At 36.7% G+C, this 14,382-nt stretch overlaps 1 protein-coding gene across 1 annotated transcript; it reads left to right on the top strand.

Annotated features, from left to right (window-relative positions):
* The first annotated feature begins 3,299 nt into the window (after positions 1-3,299).
* Positions 3,300-14,379, top strand: TSHB (thyroid stimulating hormone subunit beta). The gene is made up of 2 exons (XM_082467436.1): positions 3,300-7,608; positions 8,052-14,379. The coding sequence occupies exons 1-2, from the start codon at positions 7,447-7,449 to the stop codon at positions 8,304-8,306; spliced, it is 417 nt and encodes a 138-aa protein (XP_082323562.1). The 5' UTR covers positions 3,300-7,446; the 3' UTR covers positions 8,307-14,379.
* The last annotated feature ends 3 nt before the right edge of the window (positions 14,380-14,382 follow it).

The raw sequence follows: 14,382 nt of genomic DNA, 5'->3' as shown, positions 1-14,382 counted from the left end.
AATTCTCTTAAAACCACTAACCATGAAAAAGACCTTGGGGAAACAGAGAAGGCTTTGCAAAGGGGTTCTTTATCCATTAAGAATGAGCAGGAGGGACTTCCCTGGTGGCGCAGTGGTTGGGAGTCTGCCTGCCGGTGCAGGGGACATGGGTTCGAGCCCTGGTCTGGGAGGATCCCGCATGCTGTGGAGCAACTAGGCCCATAAGCCACAACTGCTGAGCCTGCGCATCTGGAGCCTGTGTCCCTCAACGAGAGAGGCCACGATGGTGAGAGGCCCGTGCACCGCGATGAAGAGTGGCCCCGCTTGCCGCAACTGGAGAGAGCCCTCGCACGGAAACAAGGACCCAACACAGCCAAAAATAAATAAATAAATTAAAAAAAAAAAAGAAAGAAAAAAAGAATGAGCAGGAGGGACTTCCCTGGTCATCCAGTGGTAAAGAATCCACCTTACAATGCAGGGAATGCGGCTTTGATCCCTGGTCAGGGAACTAAGATCCCACATGCCACGGGGTAACTAAGCTCGTGCGCCACAACTACTGAGCTTGCGCATCTCAACTAGAGAGCCTGCTGTGCCACAAACTACAGAGCCCATGCTGTCTGGAACCCGCGTGCCACAACTACAGAGCTCATGTGCCCTGGAGCCTGCACACCACAACTAGAGAGAAGCCTGCATGCTGCAACAAAGAGCCCACATGCTGTAGCGAAAAATCCCGCATGCCTCAACGAAGATCCCGCATGCCGCAACCAAGACCCAATGCAGCCAAAAATAAATAAAATAAATAAATAAATAATAAATAAATCTTAAAAAAAAAAAGGAACAACCCATTCAAAAAAAAAGCATGAGCAGGAGTTGGATAAGATGTGGCATAGAATGAAGGATCAGGCAAATGTTCCAGATAGAAGGAATGACATATGAAAAGACTTGGAGGCAAGAAAGGATGTGACTAATCTGAGGAACTCATGCAGTGTGGCTGAAAAACATAGGAAGTGGAGAAAAGGTAGGGAAGATAGGGGGAAGGTGGGAGATGGTGAAAGATAAAACCAGAGAGGTAAAATAGATTGTGAGGGACTTGGTAAATAATACTAAGGAGTTTGGACTTTTTGCTGAGGGCAATGGGATATTCTCATTGAACTTTTGGCATATTACTTTTGTTACAGTGATGCAAATGGGTTAAAAGGGGTAAAATTGAGTTACAGCTATGGAATGGAGAAAAGTGTATGTTGGTACCAAAAATTCAGTAATTATTTATTCGTGCACTCCCTCAGCCATTTATGCATTCAACAAATGTAATAATTGCCTACTATGTACTAGGTTCTGTAACTAAATATTTTTTAAATAAAAAAGTTGAGTTATTATAGATTACCTACCATTTATTGAGCACTTATTATATACCAGACACTGTGTTAAATGCTTTACATAAACACTAATATTATCACTTTTTAAAATTTAAAAAATTTGTGAGCTAGTTTTTTTTTATTGGAGTATAGTTGCTTTACAATGTTGTGTTAGTTTCTACTGTACAGCAAAGTAAATCAGCTATATGTATACATATATCTGCTTTTTTTGGATTTCCTTCCCATTTAGGTCACCACAGAGCATCGAGTAGAGTTCCCTGTGCTATACAGTAGGTTTCTATTAGATATCTATTTTATACATAGTATCAATAATGTATATATATCAATCCTCATCTCCCAGTTCATCCCACCCCCCCTTCCCCCTTGGTATCCATACATTTGTTCTCTACATCTGTGTCTCTATTTCTGCTTTGCAAATAAGATCATCAATACCATTTTTTTAGATTCCACATATATGCATTAATATATGATATTTGTTTTTCTCTTTTTGGCTTATTTCACTCTGTATGGCACTCTCTAGGTCTATCCATGTCTCTACAAATAACCTAGTTTTGTTCCTTTTTCTTGCTGAGTAATATTCCATTGTACATGTGTACCACTTCTTCTTTATCCATTCCTCTGTTGATGGATATTTAGGTTGCTTCCATGTCCTGGCTATTGTAAATAGTGCTGCAATGAACATTGGGGTGCATGTGTCTTTCTGAATTATGGTTTTCTCTGGGCATATGCCCAGTAGTGAGATTGCTGGGTCATATGGTAGTTCTATTTTTAGTATTTTAAGGAACCTCCATACTGTTCTCCATAATGGTTGTATCAATTAACATTCCCACCAGCAGTGCAAGAGGGTTCCCTTTTCTCCACACCCTCTCCAGGATTTATTGTTTGTAGATTTTTTGATGATGGCAATAGTAAATATTTATACACCCAACATAGGAGCACCTCAATACATAAGGCAAATGCTAACAGCCATAAAAGGGGAAATGGACACAATCAATCACAGGGAAAAAAACATAAAAAACACAAACACATGGAGGCTAAACAATATGCTACTAAATAACCAAGAGATCATTGAAGAAATCAAAGAAGAAATCAAAAAATACCTAGAAACAAAAGACAACAAAACACAACAACCCAAAACCTATGGGATGCAGCAAAAGCAGTTCTTAAGAAACTGGTATTATCTTTAAATAGGTAAAGAAACTGAAGTAAAGAGAGCTCAAGCATGCTAAAGTCATATAACTAGTAAATGGCAGAGCCAGGATTTGTGCTCAATCATTTTGACATCTCAAAATATTTGGCCATTTACTTAAATGACTGTTGTTTCCCACATGTAAATTTTACTTATTATTTTTTAAATCCAAAGAAAAAACAAATATTTTGAACTAATTTTGGGGAGGTTTTAATCAGCAAGATGTATGCCAATTGTCCTGGATTACCATAAAGAAGTTACCTTTGCTTTATAGATGAGCAATAATTGTATATACCTCTAGATGAACATTTAGGTAAAATTTGGGGCACTCAAGCCCCCCAAAATTTTCATTCCCAAGACTTACTCAGATGATGTTTAAGGGTTTTTTGTTTTGAATTTGTTTTTTATCCTTCTGTGTTTTTCTCCTTTATTAATAAATATTAATAAAGGATATATTTACAAGGGTAATTTTATTTTGAAATAGGAGAAAAGGAAATTCATGCTGCAATAATGTCAGAGTTTCCAGAGGAAGATGTTGTGAAATTGTTTGTCTAAACACATTTTATTTGGGGTTCAGTATGAATTTTCAATAGATGGTTTTTAGATAAGGAAGCAGTAATTCAAACGTGATTATATAAACAAGAAGATCAGAGAGGAATTATCCTGAAGGGTATAAAATGAACCAAGAGCTTTTAGTCTGGGTCATTACAGCATCAGCTCCCCAATGCAAAGTAAGGTAGGTGTCTACACTGAGAAGGCATTGTGAAATGAAATGTTGTTATTCTAAATTATTTTCATTTTCATCATTTTAACGTTTATTTAAAAATGGCAAATGCTGAGGGACAATTTGCTTTGCTAGGCTCTAGAAATTCTAGTTATTGCTCCAAAATTGTTCAGTAATAGGTGAAGATGAATGAACTACATATGTAAGGATAAGAAAATATTCTACTGACTTCAAAGAAAAGGAAAAATTGGTCAATTCCCTAATGAAGGCTGATTGATATTCATGGCCTTCCCTTACGATTTACATGTGATTTAAATGTTTTAATCAGTTAAATCATCTGTGTATTAAATCCTGTCAATTACTAATGGTTATCTTTGATGATAATGTACTTTTGAGAAAAGTTGGGAATAAATTCAGTTTTGGGTACCTGCAGAGGTAATTTACTCTTTATTGTTTTAGTTATAGCTAAACCCCCTTGGATAGTTTCCAAAGCACACACCTGACTTATAGTACATTTTGCTCTCTAGAAAAATATATTGCTTTAGTGAACTTCCTGGAGTTCACAGGGTGGGCAATTGATTCTTTTCATAGCACAGTAAGGGATTTGGGGAGAAAAGATTGGTGAAGGCAATTAGCAGAGAAGAGAGAAATGTGCTTAAGAATGAAGGTAGTGAGAACAAAAAGATGAGAGAAAAGGCTGGGTAAGGGGCAAAGGACAGAGGATATCTTGGAATAAGTACAAATGTTGAAAGTGTAGACATAGTGGTCATGGCACTGAAAAGGGCATCTCTCATTATTTAGGGCCTAAAATCACACCTCTGTGTTTAGGTGCTCAATAAATCATTTATGAATGATTTTAAAAGAGGCAATTAAGTTGCAGAGGATGAGAATCCAGGTGACAATAAAGGAGAAACTGTGGCAGATCATCTAGGGAGGTATTAACTAACACTGATTTATATACTCAATATTATATAGTTACATAGTCTTCTGTAGCATTCCAAGTGCTTCACATGTATTGTTTTATACTTATTATGATTTTAGGAAGGAGTATATGGAAAAATGAAGGTCAAATTTCTTAATTTCTCAGTTACACACAATTGCAATAAAATCTGAAAGCATAATTCTAGATCACTATCTCTTAGACCAGGGACCGGACACTAATTTATCACATAGGATCATAGTCTATTTGTGCTGAAAAGTCCTTCCTGATCATCTTGTGGTTCTAAGCCTTTTCTTTACAGCTGAAGAAATTGAGCCCCAGAAAGATTCTTTGGGTGAAGTTTTACTATTTGCAATAAAGGAGAAAGAATAATTCTTACTTTCTTTACTAAGTTATATAGCTACTGCTGATGATGATTCAGCACTTTTAATTTTTCTTTTTGTTAATTTGGAGTTTTACATTTATAAGAGGAACTTCAGAACAATGTAAAGTGGCCATAATGAATATGACAACAATGGGTAAAAGTTCCAAAACTGTTTTTTATTCTACAGTTTTAAAAAGGATCAGGTGTACTTGTCTTTTTCTGTATTGCAGATGGGGAAATTAGGCCCAGATAGATTCAATATTTTAGTCGATTTCTCATAGATCCATGGGAGATCTTGAAATAGAATTCTGTTCCTTAACTCCAGGACCAATATTCTCACCACTAGGTCAGCACATATCTATTTTATATAGATCATAGAGCTAAAAGTTAAAATATGTGAAGTTAATTATTTCCTAAGGCAAAAATTCAGTAGCTGGCTGGCTAGATGGGCAAGAACCATATGATCATGACAGGTGAATATTTTATATCATTTACTCAGTCAATTTTTTTTGATGTGGACAATTTTTAAAGTCTTTAGTGAATTTGTTACAATATTTCTTCTGTTTTATGTCTTCTGGCCGCAAGGCATGTGGGATATTAGCTCCCTGACCAGGGATCGAACCCGCACCCACTGCATTGGAAGGTGAAGTCTTAACCCCTGGACTACCAGGGAAGTCCCTCAGTCGATATTTTTAAGATCCTGCAGAGGATCCTCTAAGTCTGTGGCTCTAAAATAATGGAACCAGCTCTATACCACAGAGGGAGCTCACATTTGTGAAGCACTGAGAAAACCAGACTCCATGAGCAAGGAATTCTTATAACTTTGCTCCGTGATTGGAATACCAAAAAACCTCCAAGGAATGCTTAAATATGCAAATTTTATTTGAAAGTATTCACCAGAAAACACTTCTTAATGGGTTAGTTCACTTCCTTGTCTATATAGGAAAAAAAAAATCTTTGATTATTGTGGGTGTCAGTCATAATTTCAAGTCGTTCAGAGCACTTAAAACACTACCTACTTTTTGTTAACATTTGTTCTTATTTATCTTGAGTGACTATCTAGGAATAGAATTGCTGGGTCATCAGTTAAGTGTATGTTTAGTTTTATAAGAAACAATCAAACTGATTTTCAAAATATTTGTATGTACCATTTTACCATCCCACCAGCAACATATGGAAGTTCTAGTTGCTCAAAATCATCACCAACATTTGGTGTTATCAGTCAAACAATATGTATTTTTATTATTAGTTTTCATAGTTATCTCCTTCACTAGACTGTCAGCCCTTGAGGTCAAAGACCATAGCTTATCCATTTTGTGTCTGTCAGTGCCTACTTTAAATGCTCAATAGATGTTTGTCTAATTTATCAGCAATTCTCATTCTCCAAATAGGAGACTGGTTGGAATGGCCACTAATCTCTGGAAGTTGACATTTAAAATAAATACCTGGTAGCTTGTTGTATGTGGTTTCATTTTTTTCTATGAGCTGATTAAAGACAAAAATTCTTGTTAACTGAGGCAGAGTCTATGAGATTTCAGTTAATGGAAGTTTCAGTGTATGTAGCTTAAAGATGCTCTTGGGATATAATTGATAGATTTGAGAAAAAAATTGAGAAAAATCTTGATACATTTTTCATGATTGAATAACAACATTTAATGAATTATAATTTATTTAATAGAATAATAAAACAAGTTTGTGTTCAAAGGTAATACTACTCCATTAAGATATGTATTTTCTTTTCTGACAATGATACTTGAGAAGGAAAAAAATCCAAATATGCCTAGCTAACTGTACAATCTTTGAAGTGATCAACTTACATCCAAAAGTCTGAAACTTGATTACCCTCTCTCAGTAGCAAAACTTAAATAATTATAAGTCATAACATTATCCAACTCATTACAAAGTCCAGTTGATAGTGAACACACTCTTCATCAGACAGGCTCTATAGAGATACGTGTTCTGCCTGAGGCACAGTGGATCCTCTGTTGTCTTCCGTGTACCCAAAACTTATTTTACTTTCCTGGCTAACTTACAGTGGACCTGTCATCCTTGATTGTATTACTCTCATTGTGTCAATCTGTATTTTTTGCCTCCACAATCTTTTTAAGATAATGAGTTCCATACAACTTCTGAGTAAAATAATTTTATTTTTCCAACTCTAATTCTTTCAACCTTAAAGGATATCCTAAGGGTTGAGAAGAAGGGTTTTTAGATTTCTGGGTTAGCCCCTTAACACCAGTGGTAGTTTTAGTTGACCTTTAGCCTTGTCTTTCTTGACAGGCATTGGGTAGAATCATATGCAAGACTGTTTGCATTGAGCTGGTACTGAAGTTTGATTATGCACTTCCTTGATTTCTTTGCCTTTTCTTATTATGACCAGTTTGTTGGCCTTTTAAGCTATTGAACCAAAGTTTTTAGAAAAGCACATTTCTGGGAAAGCCCTTACTGAAGCCTGTTAACTCACTTCTTATAATGATAAAGGCAGGTATTTTGATTGTTTCCATTGAATGAATTATTTTGTACTTAGTTGACATATGTGTCCCTGCCACTTTTCTGTTATAGTGTTTCAGGCTTGCCATTTCACTGCCCAGTGGAGCTAAGTGGCACTTGCAAGCAGGATTTTCACTATGTGAGCTCTGTCACTATGGGGTATGTGGATCATAGCCACATCTAAGTGTATAAAGAAAGGTTACTGAGAGTATTAACTATGTAAAAACACCTAATATAGGGCCTAGGACATAGTAGGCATTCAATAAGTATATATATTTATACACACACACACATACACACACATTATAGCTCTTTCTGAATGTCCCTTCTGAATGTCCTAAAGGATACATGTAATAGATTCTTTAATTTTATCTTTGATTTAGCATGACTGCTATCTTCCTGATGTCCATGCTTTTTGGCCTTGCATGTGGGCAAACAATGGCTTTTTGTATTCCAACTGAGTATATGATGCATGTCGAAAGGAAAGAGTGTGCTTACTGCCTAACCATCAACACCACCATCTGTGCTGGATATTGTATGACACGGGTATGTAGTTCATTTCACTTCTTTTAGCTGAAAATTAGATAAACCTAGACTCAGTCCAATTCTATCCAGAGAGAAAATGAGATAAAACACAACCTCATTTCCAAAATCTGATGGTTATTGGCTCTGTAGAGGTAGAGTACACAGGTTACAGTATCTACTCAGCAGAGTGGATACAGATAATTTTATAACAGTTTTACTTCCAAAATTTATTTAAAACTTATCTTGTTCTCATGATGTAAGGTAAAAGAGGGGGTGCCACTTTTGTCTCTATGGGATTTAGTGTGGATATGTTGAGTTAGTACCAGGGAATGGAACTAAGGAATCCTCCTCCAGTCCTGTTTGTGACAAAGGAATATAAGTGAATTGATTTGTATCTGTTTCCATTATCTATATATTTTCTAAAGTCCTATCACAGTATGCTCCTTTTTTAATTCTTTCCTCAGGACTTCAATGGCAAGCTGTTTCTTCCCAAATATGCTCTGTCCCAGGATGTTTGTACATATAGAGACTTCATGTACAAGACTGTAGAAATACCAGGATGCCCACGCCATGTTACTCCTTATTTCTCCTACCCTGTAGCTATAAGCTGTAAGTGTGGCAAGTGTAATACTGACTATAGTGATTGTATACATGAGGCCATCAAAACAAACTACTGTACCAAACCTCAGAAGTCCTATGTGGTGGGATTTTCTATCTAACTTCAATTGCGATGTAATTTGCAATTTGGTTAAATGTGTTTACCTGGAATAAAACTAATAAAATATCCATATATTTCACAACACCATGTGTACATTTGAGTATTATTTCATCCATACTCATACCCATTTATGCATTAGCGAGCTTAAGGGCTTTAGAAGAAAAAGTGAGTGAAAGAGAATTTCCAGCTCATATGAAGGATGGTTTCCACATGAAAGGGCAGAGTGCAGGTAAAATGGAGAACAGGAACATGAAATACTAATGAAAGACAGCCTTAATCAGGCTCTCTTAACAGAGGGCCACGAGGTTTGTCTTGACATAGAAAATGAATATGGGAAAGCTACAGAGTAATGTGATCAGCGGCTGAAGGAACATATGGCGTCAGCGTACTGGAGACACCTACTTCCAAAGGCTGAAACGGGGCTGGAGTAGAGAGGGAGAGTAAGGAATATATGAAATCTGCAATATACTACTTTATCCTGTCATTCAAATACACAAGATAAAACTTCACTAAAACTCAGTAAACAGTATATTTTAATCTATTTAATTTAATTACTCTGGTGGGCCTACTGACTTATGAAAGTTATACTCCAAAAGCCTAGAAAAGAGGCCACGATCATTTTACATGTAGAAGTCTAAATCCTTTGTAGTCTTTAAGGTAATTTGAGACACTTTCCAGCAACTTACCCTGTTTTGGCTTTTGATGTCATGAAAAACTAGTATGATTATGAAAGATTTTAGGAATAGTGGTAGAGTGCTAAGGGATCTAACAGAGAGGAATCATCCTAAATTCTAACCTAAACCTTCAATAGTTAAACACTGTTTTCCAGTAAATGTGCTTAGTGAGTGGTTTATTTTTCTCTTCCTTCCTTAGGTACTCTTTCATGAGAGTTTGGTTTCAATAGCTGTGTGAAGTGAGACAGACCTAGTGCCCTGCAGACTTGACCTCAAAAAAGATGACTTATCCTATATTTTCCCATTTCTCTCCATCCAAATTGCTGCCATTGGGTAAACATCAATTGTCAGCAGGGCCGGTTGTCTTTGTTATATCCTAGTCATTGGTTGCATTCATCTGGGCACATGTTGTAAATGCCTGCAGAGTGACAGTGTCCGGGGGGGATGCTAAGGTGGTGTAGATGGATTAGTACCAAACCCGTGTTCTGCCAATGGGGACAGAATAGTTGTACATTTATATACAAAGTCATGAATCCACATTATTCTTACCTTAATATCTGAAGTCAATGTTATCATGATCTCCAAATATTAATCTGGGGTTTTGGGTTCTCATATCACTTGACAACATGGACACTTAAATCTGTAGGATTAAAACATTCCCTCTGAAAACTGTATATCAAATATAGATTTTTGATTAATGAGTAAAAAGTCTAATGTTCAAACCTAACTGGCACTAATCACATATGACTTTCACAGAATCTGAAAAATGTTTTCCAAGGACTTGAGCTGTGGAAAGGCTATGGGGTTCAGTGAGGCCCCTTATAAACAGTCCAGCTCAGAAGACATTAATTAAATGGGCTTCCTCAACCTTCAGGGAGGAGGCTAGGCCTGGACATGGGTGTGGTGGCCTGTACCACCATGGAGCCCTAGAGTGGGTGCATTAGAGACAACTTGTTTCCTTCCACTGAAGGCAGTCCATTTGGATTAGATGCATATGTAAATTATATTAAACTACTTTTGAAAATGGAGTTGTCCAAGGCAAAGAAGCCTTAGAAAGGAGCTTAGGAATTGGCATGACCAAAAATTTACCTCAACTGGATCCAGAAACTTGGGTATATGGAAATGCTATTTTGGAATGTATTAGTATTCTTTGGGTTTAGAAGTGGGAGAATGAATAGAGAACTTAGAGATGGGGAAGTGAAGAATTATTGCTTGTGTGAGAAGAAAAAGATGGAAATTTTGGAACATCTTCTGAACTGGTCTTTAATTCAACCTGAAGTTTAATAAGTCAGTTTTGGGCAGAGGAAGTTTGAGATTCAGTTCTTTAAAAAGAGTCCCTCTTGTTTCTCATTTAACTTTGAAATATAAAGAGTTCTTTCATAACTAAGTGGATTTGGGATTGGTGCAGCAGCAATCTCTGCTTTTCTAATGGCCAAACTCTTTAGAAGTAAGTGAATGTACCAAGATGATATATTGGCAGGGAACTGTGTGATGCTTCCTGATAATAGGAACTTCAAGTAATAAAAGTTCTCTTTTAAAGGGAATGTACCTCAACATAATAAAGGCCATATATGCAAGCCCACAGCTAACATCATACCGATGAAAACTTTTTCTCTAAGAAGAGGAACAATACAAGAATATTCACTCTTACCAATATATTGGAAGTCTTAGCCAGAGAAAGTAGGCAAGAAAAAAATAAAAGACATCCAAATTGGAAATGAAAATGTAAAATGGTCATTACTGCATGATACTGTATATAGAAAACCCTAAAGACTCCATCAAAAAACTGTGAGAACTAATAAATGAATTTAGTAAAATTGCAGGATACAAAATCATGTACAGAAATCGGTTGCATTTATATATACTAGTAATAAACTAACAGAGACATTAACAAAACTGTCCTATTTACAGTTACATAAAAAATAAATAGGAGGTAAAAGACCTGTACACTGAAAACTATAAGACACTAATGAAAGAACATGAAGAAGACACAAATAAGTGGGAAGATAGTCTGTGCTCATGGATTGGAAGAATTAATATTGTTCAAATAAATGTCCATACTACCCAAAGTGATCTACAGATTCAATGCAATCTTTATCAAAATTCCAATGCCATGTTTTACAGAACTAGAACAAACAATTCTAAAATTTGTACAGAACCACAAAAGACCTCAAATAGCCAAAGCAATCCTGAGAAAGAAGAACAAAGCTGGAGCATCATCTGTCCTGATTTCAAACTATATTACAAAGCTATAGTAATCAAAACAGTATGGTATTGGCATTAAAAAAAGACACTAAATCAATTGAACAGAATAGAGAGCTCAGAATAAAACCATGTATATATGGTCAATTAATATACAACAAAAGAGCCAAGACTATACAATGGGGAAAGGACAGCCTCTTCAATAAATGGTGTTGAGAAAACTGGACGTCTACATGCAAAAGAATGAAACTGGACTACTTTCTCACACCATATACAAAAATCAACTCAAAATAGATTAAAGACTTAAACGTAAGACCTGAAACCATAAGACTCCTAGAAGAAAATGTAGGCAGTATGCTCTTTGACATTGGTATTAGCAATAATTTTTTTTGATCTGTTTCCTCAGACAATGGAAACAAAAGCAAAAATAAATAAACTACATCAAACTAAAAAGCTTCTGCACAGCAAAGGAAACTATCAACAAAATAAAAAAGGCAACCTACTAAATGGGAGAAGGTATTTGCCAACAATATATCACATAAGGGGTTAATATCCCAAATATACAAAGACTCATGTAACTTGACATTGAAAAAAACAGAAAAATGAACAGCTTGATTTGAAAAATGGGCAGAGGACCTGAATAGACATTTTTTCCAAAGAATACATGCAGACAGCCAACAGGTACATGAAAAGATGTACAATATCACTAATCTTCAGGGAAATGCAAATAAAAACCACAATGAGATATCATCTCACACCTGTTAGAATAGCTATTGTCAAAAAGACAACAAATAACAAGGAGAAAAAGGAACCCTTGTACACTGTTGGTGGGGTTATAAACTCGTGGAGCCATTATGGAAAACTGTATGGAGTTTCCTTTTAAAAAAATGGAAAATAGAGCTACCATATGATCCAGCAATTCCACATCTGGATATTTATCTGAAGAAAATGAAAATATTAACTGGAAAAGATACATGCACCCCTATGTTCATTGCAGCACTATTTACAATAGCCAAGATTTGGAAACAACCTAGGCGTCCATTGATAGATGAATGGTTAATGATGTGGTAGATATACATAATGGACTACTGCTCAGCAGACAAAAAGGAAATCTTGCCATTTTCGGCAACATGGATGGACCCCGAGTGTATTATAAGTGAAAAAGTCAGATGGAGAAAGACTGCCAATCACTGCCATTTGATTTCACTTATATGTGGGGAAAAAAACCCCAAAAAAGCCCATAGAAAAAGATAACAGGTAGGTGGTTGCCAGAGGTGGAGGGTGGGGAGGTAGGTGAAATGGATGAAGGGGGTCAAAAGGAAAAAACTTCCAGTTATAAAATAAATAAGTCATGGGGAGGTACAGCATGGCGACTGTAGTTAATAATACCGTGTTGCATATTTGAAAGTTGCTAAGAGAGTAAATCTTGAAAGTTCTCATCAGAAGAAAAAAATTCTGTAACTATGTGAGATGACAGATGTTACCTGGACCTATTGTGGTGATTGTTTTGAAATATTTACAAATATTGAATCATTATTTTGTACACCTGAAAGTAATATAATGTATGTCAATTATACCTCAATTTTTAAAAAGTTGTTTTTTTATAAAAAGAAATTACCTCTCCCCCCTTTATTGAGCAGCAAGTCTGAGTTTAAGTGCCATAAAAATTCTTATATCATGGTATCTTCCACTCTAGTTCTAATGTTCAGTGTTGGCTTCTTCCTTACCCTCTCATTTCTTTTAGCCGATTCTTACTTATATTTTAACACAACTCTGTCTCACTTTCTCTACTTCTATTACCCTCCTTTCACCTACCATTTTTGCCTGGCTAACATCCATGTCCCTTCTTTTGGTAGCTGCACCTTGATTTTCCTTTGGGGGCTCTCCCCCCACCCTTTTCCAAGTCAAATGGTTTGAGTGGAGCTGATGGAGGTAGGCATGCTACTTAAGCTCAACCAAGCCTGACTGATTAAGGGGGGGACATATGACCTAATCTCTTCCAGTAGGAGTCAGTCTCAGGGCTTTAACTGTAACTGTTGGACAAAGAGGAGTGCTTGGCCTGTTGGGGTTTCTAAGCTGCTAGAATGTGAACCTAGAGCCACTGCTAGCCATCTTTGGCATCTCCTAGAAACAGCCAGCCTGAGAATAAAGCCAACCCAGAGAAGAACAAGAGAGTGAGGAAAGGGAGACCTTCTGATATCAGTAGGTCTAATGTGAAGCCAGCTTCAACCCTTAAAGAAATCATAACTTTCCTGTTCTGCTTAAGCTAGAGTTGGGTTTCTGACACTTTTTCAACTGAAAATTACTGATTGCTTCAGCATCTTTTCCACTAGTTTCAAAAGATGCTCCTCATCCCATCCTCCATTTCCTCCAGGACCTTGCTGTTTCCTCTTCTATCTTCTCTTGCTTCCTCTTTATGGACTCCTTTGCTTCAGTATAAAGCATCCTTGAATGGCTTCTCATCCAAAAAAAAAAAAAAAAAAAAAGCAAAAGCAAAAACAAGCAAACAGCTCTCTCTCGACCCTGTGCAACCTTATATTTATTTACCTCTCGCTCCTTGAATTCTTATTCCAGGTTCTTTGTGAAATAGCCCTGTCTTTGTTTGGGCTGCTATAGCAAAATACCACAGATTGGGTAGCTTATAAATGACAAAAATCTATTTCTCACAGCTCTTCCAGCTGGGAAGTTCAAGGTCATGGTGCCAGCATGGTCATGTTCTGGTGAGAGCTCTTCCTGAATCATAGCTGGCTCCTTCTTACTGTGTCCTCACTTGGTGGAAGGGGCAAGGGATCTCTGTAGGGTTTCTTTTTATAAGAACACTAATCCCATTCATGAGGGCTCCACCCTCATGACCTAGGCACTTCTCAAAGACCCCACCTCCTAATACTATCACAATGGGCATTAGGATTTCAACATATGAATTTTAGGGAGAAACAATCAGACCAGAGCAAGAACCTTACACTAAATATTTACTTCCTCACTTCTCATTCTCTTCTTAACCCATTACAATTTGACTTCCACTCCTATCTTCCCTTGAAACTGTTTTCAGTAAGGTCAACAAAGACTTGTTAATAGTCCAATATTCAGGACAATTTTTAGTCCTGATCTTCCCTGACCTTTCTGCTTCCCTAGAGGGCCCAGTGAAGGTCACATATCTGGAGTCTCAATGTAATACATCCATGGCATTTATAACCAGTCCTA

The sequence above is a fragment of the Balaenoptera physalus genome, assembly GCF_965194825.1.
Source record: "Balaenoptera physalus genome assembly, chromosome: 1".
Lineage (NCBI taxonomy): Eukaryota > Metazoa > Chordata > Mammalia > Artiodactyla > Balaenopteridae > Balaenoptera > Balaenoptera physalus.
This window is presented reverse-complemented; position numbering and strand designations above follow the sequence as displayed.

Excerpts from the sequence above, each read along its gene's own strand:
- TSHB (XM_082467436.1), top strand. The coding sequence starts at position 7,447 with ATGACTGCTATCTTCCTGATGTCCATGCTTTTTGGCCTTGCATGTGGG. Across the intron at positions 7,609-8,051 it reads CTGGATATTGTATGACACGG|GACTTCAATGGCAAGCTGTT; the intron begins GTATGTAGTTCA and ends TTCTTTCCTCAG.